The sequence below is a fragment of the Osmerus eperlanus genome, chromosome 16, assembly GCF_963692335.1.
Source record: "Osmerus eperlanus chromosome 16, fOsmEpe2.1, whole genome shotgun sequence".
Taxonomy (NCBI): Eukaryota; Metazoa; Chordata; class Actinopteri; order Osmeriformes; family Osmeridae; genus Osmerus; species Osmerus eperlanus.
Genome location: NC_085033.1, coordinates 11267818 through 11282171, shown reverse-complemented (window position 1 = coordinate 11282171; position 14354 = coordinate 11267818). Strand labels below are relative to the sequence as shown.

Genomic DNA, 14354 nt, shown 5'->3' with positions numbered 1-14354 from the left:
TTCTGGATCCAGACCCCACAGCTGGGTCCTCTTAGCTCTGACAGGTAGCAGCACGCTACCCAGTCAGACATATTTGCATGTTGACGGGGTATTAACCTTTGCTTCTAGCATGCATGCGTGTGTGTGTGTACATGTGTAGGCTACCTGTATTCGATATGCCTGTGTGTGCATATTCTGTGTCCATGCATGTTTGTGTGAAAATGCATGTGCGTGAGAGAGAGAGTCCTCCACACTGAACACCCTATTCTCACGCCACATATCCCTTGTGGTTGTGATGATCCTCTAAAGGCTCACCACTGTATTATGCCTTCTGGCAAGCGCTACTCCTACATCAAAGATATCAAACTGTACGTGTCAATTCTAAAATGAATAATGGTGTGTTACGGTTCCCTCTCTCTGCTCTGCCTGCCATTCACACAGGCTGCATCAGAACAAAGAGGAACACTATTATCAAACGCAAAAGAAACTTATCAAAAAGAAACAAGGCTCCTGAATCGCAGACCTTGCTTGACTGGTTCAACCTGGAACACACACACACACCCACACAAATCAAATTTATTTGTATAGCCCTTTTTACACGCAAGCATGTCACAGAGGGCTTCACATATGCCCATAGAACTGCCCCTCAACCAACCTAAACCCTCAAGGAAGACAAGGAAAAACTCCCAAAAAACTCTCAACAGGAAGGAAGGAAGGAAACACAAGGTTCTACGAGTACTGCAGAGGCACCCACATACACGTTTTCTACGTGGATCACACACACACAATGTCACAGGAAGTCATGTCTTCCACAACATTTACACAACACACAGTTCCACAGAAATGTGTCAGAAACATCATCCATTGGGTGACATCCGGCCCGCTCCAACAGTATTTACAAACACGCCGAGAGACAGTATCAGTCAAACAATGAATATATGAGCCATGACATGAGACAATAAAGCCACCACATGGTCACACACACACACACACTATTTCTACATGCATTTAACCTTCTGTGGACAAGAGATCACTGAAGCCCCCACAGTGGCTCAACTCTTCAACAGAGGTCATGTTCCCGTCCCTGTCCCTCTGTCCTCTGGCTACTCTGCCTCGTAGTCTTTGATCTTCAGCCTGTTCTCCAGGCCTGGTCTATAAGGGGCCACGGCTGGTGCCGACCCCCCTGAAAGGCTGTCCTTATCGGGGGTCTCTTCTACAAAGCCTCCCCTTCTCTGGAACAGAGCCTCAGCATAGTGGGATGTAACCTGAACCTCAGCATGCCATGAATGTGTCTGACTGAAATGTTGTGATCATACCTGCTGGTTGTGACAGGCTTGAGGGGGGGGGTTGTGGAGGAAGACGATGGGGTGGCATTACTCAGGCTGGCGTTGGAGCTTTGAGTCCAACCAATCAGGAGCTGGAGATGTCTGAGTTGTTTGATCAGAGAACGTTCCCCCAATGCCCCCCCTCTCCTTCACTGTCCCTGGTATTAACATGATCATGTGACGCGCTGCAGCTGACCTGTCCTGCTGGTTGAGTGAGTTGACACTGCGGTGGTTGAGGACTTTTGCTATAGACACAAACACACACACACGTACACACACATTATATGCAAGCAGCCACACGGCCACAGCTCGAGCACGCACACGCGTGCTCGAGCGAATACGCAGCACACGCTCACGCTCACGCACGTTGCAAAGTTTCCCATGCAGGTGAGCGGACAGGCATTCCTCGCCGGGTAAGTGTGGGCATGCTGGGACTGGAAGGTGGGCAGACTCCGCTCGTGATGTTCCCTGGTTGTGACTGCAGCCTGTCACCCCGGTTCTCTTGGCTCCATGTCTGATCCTCTCATGCAGAGCACTCCCTCCTGACAGACCTCCGCAACACAACACACACGTCACGTACGAACTCCACACAGGCTGAACGTACAGTGCAGGGCTCGTTCTTAAGAACTGGCTGCTTGACAGAAACCATACTGGCTTAGATGAAGTTTATGAGTCATGGCAGTTTCAATGTCCTGGTTGCTCCATTCACTGTTCAGAAGCAGACAAGAGGTATAGTAGAGTCAATGCCACTCCATAATGGGTAATCAGTGTGTCTATTAAAGCTTTGGCCTGACTTCAATACATTAATACCTTTAAAATCTCCTTCCACAAAAATCCTGAATGGAAACGTTTGAAACTCCTCCATTATCAAACGCAACAAAAGCTATTGTCCCTCCCTGACAATGTGCACTTTCCAAGGATCCAGTAGAAGACAGGAGAGCCGTATCAGATGGGCACACACACACCCACCCACACATACACACACACACACGCACCCACACGCACACACGCACACACACACATGAGATGGGCTGTTAGACAGTGCACACGTCAGGCAGGGTCACAGGAGACCGTCCTGGCTGTATAAATCACAGCACAAAGGCCTCGCAGGCTCGTATTCAGCAGGTGACATGAAGAACCTGTGGGAAGTATAGGTTCCAGTGTTCCTAAAGGAACACAAAGCTTTCTGGAACAGTATGGCCTGAGGACTAATCATATGACACTGGCAAACAGGAAATCTCTAAATCCTCCATTGTCCAGATACACCAACCCCCCCCCTCTTCCATCAAACCCCCCCCCCCCCCCCACAAAGGCACTGCTGAGCTGTTGGGTGGTGGGTAAGATTCCAGCTCTAAAATTAGAAATTGTTCGTGCCGCGTGTGGGTTAAAGTCAAAATTGTTAAATCTAGTATGAACTCTATTATGTGTAATAGATTATGTAAATATGATCAATCATAAGCATCAATAAAGATCATGATTAGCATTGACCTGTTATGGAAAGTTTGAAGTCAGAAGTCCGTTGACATGAAAAGCATAGCATAGTGTGAGACACGACTTAAGATAACAACAAATATTTGCCAAGCAAACTACTGACATTTCTTGTAGTAGAAAGAAATGACAGCTGGTGAAATAGATTTTCCATCATCGTGCTGTAATCAGAACATTTGCATTTCAACGCTCCTCATGGAAAATATCTTCTTCTGTGCATACAAGTGGGAAATGTACAAATTTTACTTCATAAAAACAGACAGTTTTATTTAGTCTTAATTTGCCTTCCCCTCAGTCACCTGTTTCTACTGACCTCCAGTGGCTGAAACCTAATTCTGCATGTAACTCACTTCAGAAGTTTAAACTTTATTTGATTTCAGCAGTTCTACTACTCTACATAAGTGAGACGTTGTCCTTGTGTGCAGGTGTGAGTGTCGCCGGTCCTCCTGGTTCCTCCTGGTTCCTCCTGGTTCCTCCTGGTTCCTCCTGGTTCCTCCTGGTTCCTCCTGGTTCCTCCTGGTTCCTCCTGGTTCCTCCTGGTTCCTCCTGGTTCCTCCTGTCACAGCCCCATGTTGGATGAGAAAGGTCCGGAGAGAGAGACAAACTCCACTGTAGAGACTGTGTCAATATTAACTCACTGATACTCCTATTGACATTCACCAACACACACGCACACACACAACATAACTAACATGAATCTTAAGCTAAAACAGGATGTTTGTTTACTAAGATCCAAGTATAAACTGACACTAGCGTTGAGCTTATACAGCGCTCAGTGTTCTCCGGTTAAAGAACACAGTGGAGGTTTTGCCTCTTAAGCCATATTGACCAGCCATTGTGTTGCTGTTGTTTGAGCTCAAGGGTTATGTTTACTTAAGTATACGAAGATGCAGACACAATACCCATCTTGTGTGACTCTTCCCCTTAAACACACTCATCGTTGCTCCTACAAGATCAACGCACGTATCAGTTGTCTCAATTAGTGGAATTATCATCCAATTACAGGAATTTAATCCAGCATACAACCTCCTCCAGCCAGAGCTGCTGTTGGGTTGTGGTTCCACCCTCTGTTCTGAATAAAAGGCCTAGCAGGATTAGTTCGGGGCAAACATGTCGCTGTAGACCCATGTGGAGTGGAGCAATCTTTTACAGTCTCAAACTAGCTTTACCAGGTTGACATTAGAAAGAAAATAAACAAGCTTGTTCAACACCATTGAATTTACTGTTTGCAGTGCTGTGTGCAACGCACATTTACATGTTTCCACAAGGATCTTGGGAACATCAAAGAAGTGAATGAGTAGAAGTGAGATTCATTACCACTGGGGGCCACCTCCTCCTCCTTCCTCCATATCTCCATTTGTCATCCCCTCCTTTCAAGGTAGAGAAGGTGGATCCTGTTGTAGGTCCCCCGACACACACAAACACACATACAGACACACACACTCACACACACTGGCAAGCACACTCGCACACACACACAAGCATGGATGTACGCTCAACCATACACACACACACACACACACACACACTCAGTCACACACACTGGCAAGCACACTCGCACACAAACACGCACGCATGCATGTATGCTCACTCATAGACACACACGAACAAACACACACACAAATCTTCACACACTCAGATGTTCAGACAGTCTAACTACTTAGATGAGTTGCTGCCTTGAGCAACCTTGACTAGCCTTTCCCCACTGTCCCCGTTCTCCCTCTCCGACTAGTGCACACACACGCGCGCGCGCGCAGACACACACACACACAGACACACAAAACGCCCAGTGTTCCCCTCGGGGTTTGGCAGAGATGAAAGGCAGCGTGTTGAAGGGCAGAGAGATGCAGAGCGGAGGTGGAGGGGAAGATGAAATGACTCTAATAATTGTGGGAGCATCTCTGTGTCTTCATGCTGGGGGCCCAGTCAAAGAACGCTGTTGTCTGTCCGCATGGAGGGGCTCCTTGATGGGGGGGGCGGGGGTCCAGGGTGGCTGGCTTGGGGATTGGGGGAAGGGGGGTGGGGAGGGGTTGTGGGTAGTAATGTGAGGTTTGGGCTTCAGGGGGGGTGTACTGTAGATGTTGTAAAAGGTGACCTGGTGGAAGTAGAGTCCAGGGGGTGATATAGTGTAGGTAGGAGATGGGGGAGAATATAAGGTAGGAAGGAGACAGAGATGGCTAAAGTACACACATCCTTGACTCAAGTAAAAGTACAGATATGTTGCAATGTTACAAAATAAACTTTTTTTACACATACAACATAACACAAAAATGTGAATTGTTTGTTCAACCTTTCAAATCTTTTTCGTTTGAAACTTTTTTTTCGGTGGAGGGGGCTAGTCAATCGAGTCAAGATCTCAAGTTCCAGGTATAAAAAAACACATCACACTCAGTGACCTAATAGTCTTGCTTTTGGCGCCCTCATGTGGATTTTGAGAATATTGGCTAAGCTGGAGAAGAATCGGATGAATCTAAAATATAATGCTATGTCAAAGATATAATCAAATGTAATTACTGTGACAAAACACACAAGATGGTTGAACCACTGACATATAGTTGAAAGTGAATCTGAAACACACAGCCCCAACTCTGGCATGAACTCAGTGTTCCAGCTGTCTGCCAGAGACAAGCCACATGAGCTGGCTTACCTGCCAATAAAACATCCCACTAACCACAACCTCCAGGATCAGAGAGATAAGACATACTTCCACACTGTTCTTGTATTGCACTTCTGGCTTAGTGCCAATGTCTCCTTAAGCAGGCATCTGTCAAACCCCATTCCTGTTCTCTCCTCTCTTAGTTTTTTTTCTTAGCACAAAAAATACATCTTTGCTCAGCCCAGCCTAATGTCATTCTCCAGTCTCTAGTAAGCCATGAATTAAGAGGTGTAAAAGTTTGTTGCGGCTCAGCTACAAGATTAGTGAGAACAAACCGACCAAGAGAGGACAGGAGAAGCCTGTGAAAGGCCTGCCCTGCTCTCAGCTGGGAGAAACCAGTAATGCTGCCAGGCTACAAATGGTCAAACTCTTAACAAATGAGTTACCTTTATGAAGATCCCTATCACAGGTCCAAATAAAGTTCCAGCCAATCAGCACTCAGCAGCAGTACTCAGGCCGACGCTTGAATCAGAAACAGGAAGTGTGCAGCACACATTGGCATCAAGACTTGTGATGAAAGAGGCGTTCCCAACCATCTCAAAGTTTCTCAGGCAGCGGTGGGGCCTGTTACCTTCAGCCCTGTCTCCAAACACCTCGCCCCCTCCCTGAAACTGCTCCTCCAATCAGACGCCTCCCGTTTCAGCACCTCAGGCGGATCGATTGTGTGAGAGGGTCAGGACGGTGAGAGGAGCCCTAATTGAATGAGTTGTACCACCAATATGCTGAGTGCAGGGGAAGATGGGAATTCTAGGGAGGGATGGTGGGAGGGATGGAGGGATGGAGGGAGGGATGGAGGGAGGGAGGGATGGCGGGAGGGATAGAGGTATGGAGGGAGGGATAGAGGGATGGAGGGAGGGATAGAGGGATGGAGGGAGGGGAGTTCGGAGTCAAATCCCCATGTGAAGGTGTAAATTACCATGACTACAGACAGACGAGGATGTGGAGGAATTATCCAACGCAGCACTGAGATGCTTATCGATCTGTCTGTGGGATGTTTGTAAACTGGTAATAATGTCTCTAACACACACACACACACACACACACACACACTCACTGCCCCTGACCACACACACACACACACACACACACAGAACCACACACCCATAAGAAGTCCCTCAACAGGCCTCCCGTTTTGACCTACAAATGCAATTCCTATAGATCTGCTTGGAGTGGGGCAGGTTCGTGCCCACCCTGCTTCCTGGGTGGGGCTCCAGGGCCCAGAGCCCAGCTGTAACTCGAGCCCAGCCACAAGCCTCCTAATGGGGCAGCTATGGATTGGCTGGCTGGCTGGCCTGGTCCTACAGCTTCTGACAGGCAGGCTGGGCCTGGTGGGCCTGAGGGGGGGGGAAACTGTACCTGGCTCATGCCCTCTTATTCAACCATAAAGGAACACTTAATCTGTCCATGCCTCCCTCCTCTTTCACACCTCTCTTTCAGGGTCACGCCTTCCATCTGACCTCCACATTTCACACCGCGGAGAGACTCGGAGGGTTAAACAAGTTTGTGTGTGTGTGCGTGTACACTGCTCAATACTAATCTGGTTGACCCTCTGCCCTTTTGACTAGCTGGTAGTGGAAGATTGAGTGCTGTGTTCAGACTTCATTTCCCAGAGTCCAAAGCTGACCTCTTTTCTGAGGCTAACCATTCCTGGCTTATTGGTCAGGTCAGCTTCTCTAGTCCAGGGTCAGACCAATCACACAGGTCTCTGGTTCAGTATGGGGCCCTGATAGAATCCTTTAGAAACGCAACCTCTCTTCCTGCCTCTATAAGATCTCTGATCTGAGATAACTGGACAGGTGGCTACATGAGCCTGTCTACAGCTGTTATCAATCCACTCATCTAAAATCAGTGATTTTGAAGGAAGAAAGGAAGGAGGAAACGTTGCTATTCTAACTCACGGCTCATTCTATGCCTTTATGGGTTCATTTAATGAAATTTGTCACAAAACTTTGAACGTTTCATTTCCCTCAGGAGTGACAGTTCGCAGAAACCAGCACGGAAAACTCAGAGATGAAGGCAAGACCTGGGCTATCCTAGGCTATAACAAGCACCCTGCCGGCTGGTTAACCCTCGTGCTGCCTTCGGGTCACATGACCCAAAGGTTCATAACGAACCATCGTTGTGTTTACCCAATTTTACCCAATACAAAAACAAATTAAAATAATTTTCTTTTAACCTTTGCAATATGGGGGGTCTGAGACAGCCCAACGGTTAAAAGAAAATGCTTCACTTTGTCTTTGTATGCGGTAAATCTGTCGCAATACGACGGTGGGTCACAATGACTGATGGGTCAGAATGACCCGAAGATAACACAAGGGTTAATGGACTCCATGCGTGACATCGAAAACAAGAGAAACGCTACTACTACAATATATGTACCTACTTTATAGTTCGTCTGGGACATGGTAAAAAACTGGTTGTGTCATATGCAGTATATTGCATGTATGATACATGCAATATACTGCATTATTCAGTGGGTATTCAAATAAGTATATCTCACAGTTTGGCCCCTGACGGTCATAAAATGTTCCGAAACTCAGCGATGCTTTCATGGCGAACTTTTCTACAACGGGCTCCACGCGCATCACGACGAAGCCCTGGAACACCGAGCGGGAACTTTATACGAGGACACTAGAACACGAAGCCACGAAGTTCCAGAACCTTCCGTGGTTCCAGGTCCTCGGGGGGGAGTTCCGTCAGTCGGACGGTACTGTGTCAGTCGGACGGTACTGTGTCAGTCGGACGGTACTGTGTCAGGAGTCCTGCTGGGCCCCCCCCCTTGTTACTGCGGCTCCTTTATGAGCACCTGAGAACACTTAGGCGAGGCTGACTGCCCTCGGCCCAGCGGCTCCTTCAGTCAGCAGCCTTCTGCAGCTCCTACTGACGAGGGGATGCACTAGATGACACTCCCTCCAGGGGGCGATGCAGGCTGCTACAACTGGGCTGGGGTCTCTGTAAGGAACCAACTCATGTAAATCCTGTAATTAGAGCTAGGTAGGTATGGATACAACAACAATGTCAGCATGTAGACGTGAACTTATAAAGCCACTGTTGAGGCAGATGGAAATATCAGCTAAATACATTCTGCTTCTTAACCCCCCCCCCACCTCGAAGGTACAGCTTCTTCTGTACGTGTTGATACAGGACACAGCCCGAGTCGGCAAGGATCTCCAGTCTTCCACTCAGTTCTTTCCTTGTGTTTATTTTTTGTCTCTTACATCAATACAGACATCACAGGATACATAGTTTTACAAATACAAAGCACACCACCACCTCGCTGTGGGTCCAAAGGTTCCCCTCCCCCTCCCCCCCCTCCCCCCCACAGAGCTATAGGAAGGACCTGTCCTTGCGGTTGCCAGGTTGAAGTTTTAGTCTGCGTAGCAGTGCAACACTCAACAATATTTCTTCAAAAGCATCTTACGCCGGGGCGTCGACACAGAGAGAGAAGGGCAGAACAGAACCATACGTGTTCCCATATGAACAAGCGTGTTGCCATGACAACGTAGAACAAGCAAAAGTGGGGGTTAACAACAGCAGGTTTGTGGGGGTTTAAAGATGGTGGTGTTGTTTGGCTAGCACTGCAGTTACAGAACAAGTCAATGCCTTCGTTGTTCCTCTTGAAGGGTTAGGGCAACTTCAACCAGACCATTACAGAAAACAACAGAATAGAAAACCCCCAAAAACAAACAGGTCTTCTTTCTTAAAGGTACAGTGTTTACTGTAAACTGTAGCTGAATGAAAAATGTACACCGCCTAAACCTGGACATTTCTAGTTTGGAGTAGTTTATTATTATTACTTAAATTTATTCCTGTACAATGAAATACAACTTCAACCTCAAGACATCAACATCTGTTCAAAAAATACACAGGGCTTCTTTAACGTCAGCCATTTTTTAACATCGCTCCTTGTCCCTCTCCCCATGTCAAACTAAAACTGGACTTTAATCATATATACGTCTGTGTGTATGTTTGTGTGTGTGTGTCTGTGTTTGTCTTTGTATGTTCATATGTATACAAGTGTGAACTCTATGTCAATTCCACACAACACTGTAAACATACACAGACTATATTACATGTGCTTGCACTGTTGCTTGGGATTTTGGTTGACTTCACTAGAACACCACTAAAGAAGAAAGGAAGGAAGGGGGGGGGGGGAAAGGGACCAAAAAAGGAGAAGGAATCCCTTGGATGGTAAACCTGGGGTGCGTGTTTGGTTTAAAGTTCACCTCCACCTCCACCCCTCCTCAGGGTCAACTCAGAGTCCAGCCATGCTGCTAGAGAGGGAAGGGGTTGGCGGGGGGCGGGGTCCCCACAGAGGTGGAGCAGAGACTAGGGTGGGGAAGGAGGACTGTCTGGTCCCGCTGCAGAGCTGGCTGGGGCCGGGGCCAGGGCACAGTAGAGTGGTCCGTCCTGCAGAGCCGAGGGCTGGGCTACGCTACTGTTGTCCACCTGTAGAGGGCAGCACAGAGGCTGGGTGCGGTGGGGGGGAGGGGCTGAGAGAGGAGGCAGGAAGGTCCCGCCCCTGTCTGTGGCATGCCCAATCCCAGTGGACCGCTGTGTGGAGTTCCCAAACCTGGTTGGTTGACCAGTCTTTCAAATCAGTCCGTTTGGTCTCCATTGGGAGGAGTCTCTCTCCTATCAGTGTCTGGTCTAAACAGGCTCCGCCCACCCCGGTTCACACACCACACTGCACAAACGAAAACGGGAAAAAGAGCGCAAACGGGGGAATAATAAAAGGAGAGGAGAGATGAAGGGATGGAGCCAGGTGAGGGCGGGGGTGGGGGGGGGGGGGGGCGGGCGGCCATCTTGCTTCACAAGTAGACACGTCTCAGGTCTCCTGGCGATGTGATGGTGTTGCACTGTGGGCACAGCTTCTTGTTTCCCTGGAGACAGAGGAGAGCACGGTTAGACTGACAGCACACTTTCAGCTGGTGACCTGAGCCCCTGTGAGTGTGTGTGCGTGCGTGCGTGCAGTGTACTAGCCGCCGTATGTGAAACATCAAAGCGTGTATGTTCCTAACGGCTCCAGTGGGATTCTTCCTTTTCCCTCCCCTTTATATCTCTCTCTCTCTCTTTCTCCAGTGTCTTCTTGCCTGGAGGCTCGTTAAACAGCAGGGCTGAGAGCTGGGAGGGCCGGGCGAGGCTGGGTGGTCCTCTCTCTCTCTCTCTCTCTCCCTGACACGCAGCAGCAGACTGGCATCTGCTGTACATGGCGGGCTGGCACACTGGTCGTACACCCAGTGTCCTCTCGCTCCACCAGGGGCCCAACCAGGCACCACACAATCACCCTCCTTTACCGCCCGGGGGTGTGGGGGGGGGTGAGGCAGGGGGGGGGAAGTGGGGGTCCACTGTGATGTGTGTGGAGGAGGTGTAACGATGTGACTAATGTGTGTTCCTAGGGGGCCTTGCGGACAGGTAGTCTGGGTCAGGTCTGGGCTACTGCTTGGATGCCTGACCCCTGGCTGACCCCTGACCCTGCCGGAGTTTACTCAGGTGACCAGAAGCAGCTTCTACATGTGTGTGTGAGGGCCCTTGACACACACACACACACTCCACATAGCTGGGGTGCCTGGACTGGAAGTTCATACAAGCCGCCCAAGTGTTGAACTTTAGTGTGAGTGAGTGTGTGACCTCCCTGCACCACAGCACACAGGGTTATGCAGTGGCTTACAGGAAGGAGAGCGATAAATCCCTCATCCGGACAAGCACACACACACACTCACACCTGTTAGCAAACCCCCCCTCCCCCCCGCAGGGCTGGCTCCACGGTGCCAGAGGCAGGGGTCTGGCTCCACGGTGCCAGAGGCAGGGGTCTTGGCAGCGCTCACACACACCCGCTAAGAGGATCTGGGTCTTCATCCCCCTACACAACCTATAGGTCTTTCCCTAACGGCAGAAGCCCTGTGTGTGTGTGTGTGTGTGAGAACAGGCAGTCCCCTCTTCTCCTCCTTCCCCACACCTCCGCCTGGCTCCAGAACAAAGCACACTACCTGGACTGTGCACACGCTGGGCTGGCCTGCTCGGAGTGCTTAGGAGTTGTTTCCGTGTGTGTGGAGGAAGATGTGTGTGTGTATGTGTGCAGGTCACTGCCAACTAGCTACTTGGGGAAAGCCGTATAGTAAGAGTTGATGTTATGCCGTTGCTGTGCAACAGTGTGTGTGTGTGTGTGTGTGTGAGAGAGGTTCTCACCAGAGTCCTGAGCCAGCATTCTTCACAGTGGACGTGCCAGCACTGGATGGAGGTGAGGGGCATCGTGTATGAGTCCTGGGAGACAGAGAGACAGAGAGAGAGACAGAGAGAGAGAGGGAAAAAGAGAACGATTATTACCACAACATTTACGAATCAACTATAGATGCAGCACGCACAAAACACAAACAGCACAACACCTAACACTTCCTGACAGGTATGTCACCAAAGCACCAGCACAGCTTACAGGCACAGCCACAACCAGCCAGCCGGCCAGCCAGCCAGCCGGCAGGGGGCAGCAGACAGACAGGTGGGCATGGTGGCAGGCAGACAGCGGGCGAGAGATGGGCAGGTGGGCAGAGGGGTGTGACAGGACAGGACACGAGGGGGGGTGGAGGGGGGCGTGAGGGGGGTAGAGGGAGCCTTACCCTGCGTAGCGGGAGCAGCCTCTTAATCCCGCCTCCGCAGCCCATAACGTAGCCTCTATACATACAGTAAATGCTGAGGGGGAGGGGCTTAGAGCTGGCCGCGTCGGCTTTGGGCGCCACCGCCGCCACGAGAGGCCCCGCCCCCAGACTCTTGTCTTCAGCCCCTGATTGGAAACGCTTCCTCTGCAGGAGGGGGGGAGTCAAGAGGCGGCACTGAGCATAGCAAGGTGGTGGCTTTGTGACACACACACGTGCCGACACACACACACACGCGCGCGCACACACACACACTCCCGCAGATGTGACGCCCCTGCACACGCTTAGGGCAGGCGCACATAATCCACTGACACGTCAAGTCTGCCACTCACAAACATGTTACGACACACGTCGCACGCACACAAACACATGTTGTAAGACAAGAATGTCTTTCGCTGCCTAGTGCCATGATATCCAATAGATATATTTCCTGAATATTCCCCTTCACTGTGTGATGTGAGTCTACACAACACCAGTAGGTGGTGCTAGAGATCCACTGTTAGGCAGCCTCTAGTCCAGCAGACCTACACACCTCCGCACACAAACACCCTGGGGTCAACACTATAATACAGATGACCAGAGTATGTCCGGCTGGCAGAGAGACAGAGAGAGAGAGAGGGAGACACAGAGAGAGGGAGAGAGAGAGGAGAGATAGAGATTATCTAGGCGAGGACAGGGCACCAGGGTGGGGGTTTATTAATATGCACCCCTGTTCATCCCCATCACCTTGGGGCCTGGGCGAGCTGTGAGAGGGGTGTGTGTGTGTGTGTGTTGCGGGGACACACTGCGGGGAACTATGTCAATGTCTAAGATCAGGACATGTGCCCAAGACAGCAGGGCGTCCATCAAGTCTGCCAGCTGCACCTCAATCTAGAAAGGGTGTGGGTGTGTGATCGAAATCACTCAGAGCACAAGTATTGATGGATGCTAATCAATCACCAAGGTTACATCAATACCCAAATATCAGAGGTTCTGTTATTGATGGTCATATGGAGGTTAGCTACCATGAATAATCCAAAATGCTCTACAGTAGACCCCCTTTATACAACAGCATCACACACCCACACCCCCCCACACACACACCCCCCCCACCCCCCCCCCCCCCCCCCCCCCCCCCCCCCCCCCCCCCCACACACACACACACACACTTCAGGGCAGGGCTCAGGGTTCCAGGGCCATGCAACATTCAGCTTCCATAGACAGACTGAACACTGCTCGACACAAGGCTCACACACAAGGACGGGGGCGCTCAGGATCGGCTGGCATGCCGGGGGGTGTGTGGGGGGGGGGGGAGGAGATGGGGGGGGGGGGGAAGAGATGGGAGGGGTAAGAGAGAGGAAAGCGAAGGGGAACACAACACTTGACGTGGGCAACCCCCTTACAGACAGACTGGGGATGAACCAATAGGCCCAAATCTCAGCAGCCAGTTTAAGCGTCTGTACGTCATCTTTATAGGTGACTATAAACAAGTGTGTTGGGGTACAGGTCTGTTTGTGAGAGTGGGGGGAGAGAGAGGTTGTGTGTGTGTGTGACCGTGTGTGTGTGTTGCTCACCATGCAGATGAGACACTTGTAGCGGTCTCCTCTGAGGATCTGTTTCTCCAGCTCTCTGATGCGAGCCTTCAGGGCCTCCAGGGTGGTGGCCGTCGAGTCCTCTGTGATCCTGGGGGAGGGGGAGAGAGGCAGGCTGGGTTAGAGGGTGTGAGACTCGACTGTTCATAGTCGTCAAAAACAGAAACCCCTGCAAATGCCTGAGGCCTGTGACCAGCCTGGTTCAGACCACCATCTCTGTCCCTCGCAGTGGGACACCTCTTTATTTAACCCCCGCCCGCCACCTGCCTGTCTCGACCATCTAATTCTAAGGCCCTACACAAGCCTCAGATTTACAACCCCGCCCCCCCCCCTCCCCACTAAATACCCAGTGATGAATGCCGGCGGCCCCTTGCAGAATGTACATTTAACATAGTCGGCAGCATATCAAGCAGCCATAACTAAATCAATATGGCCGACCGCAGCGGCCGTCACCGCGGCAGGGGCGAGATGTTTATGGTGATCTGCTCATTTTCCAGCCAGATGGAGGCCTGATCTAGCGTATTGATTTGCCGGGAGGGGGGGGTGGGGCTGCTGTCAGCGGCACGCCGTCCCAGCGCTGCCCGCCCCGGGGCCTGCTGGGATACGGCTGGACTTTAGCCTGGCGTCCTCTGTCCATGTCTCTCTCTCTCTCACTCTCTGTCCATGTCTCTCTCTCTCTGTCCAT

At 50.6% G+C, this 14354-nt stretch overlaps 1 protein-coding gene across 8 annotated transcripts in view; it reads right to left on the bottom strand.

The window, feature by feature from the left end:
- Window positions 1-8634: 8634 nt before the first annotated feature.
- rnf220a (ring finger protein 220a) overlaps window positions 8635-14354 on the bottom strand; it is a 90913-nt gene continuing 85193 nt past the window's right edge. For 4 of the 8 annotated variants that reach the window (XM_062482127.1, XM_062482126.1, XM_062482130.1 and 1 more), the window contains 4 exons: window positions 13652-13760; window positions 12063-12245; window positions 11638-11712; window positions 8635-10331 (listed from right to left, as the gene is read on the bottom strand). In XM_062482127.1, the coding sequence (XP_062338111.1) occupies window positions 10260-10331; window positions 11638-11712; window positions 12063-12245; window positions 13652-13760 (439 nt within the window). In that variant the 3' untranslated portion in view covers window positions 8635-10259. The remainder of the gene's footprint in view (window positions 10332-11637; window positions 11713-12062; window positions 12246-13651; window positions 13761-14354) is intronic. The other 4 variants (XM_062482129.1, XM_062482133.1, XM_062482132.1 and 1 more) reach the window with 1 other exon arrangement.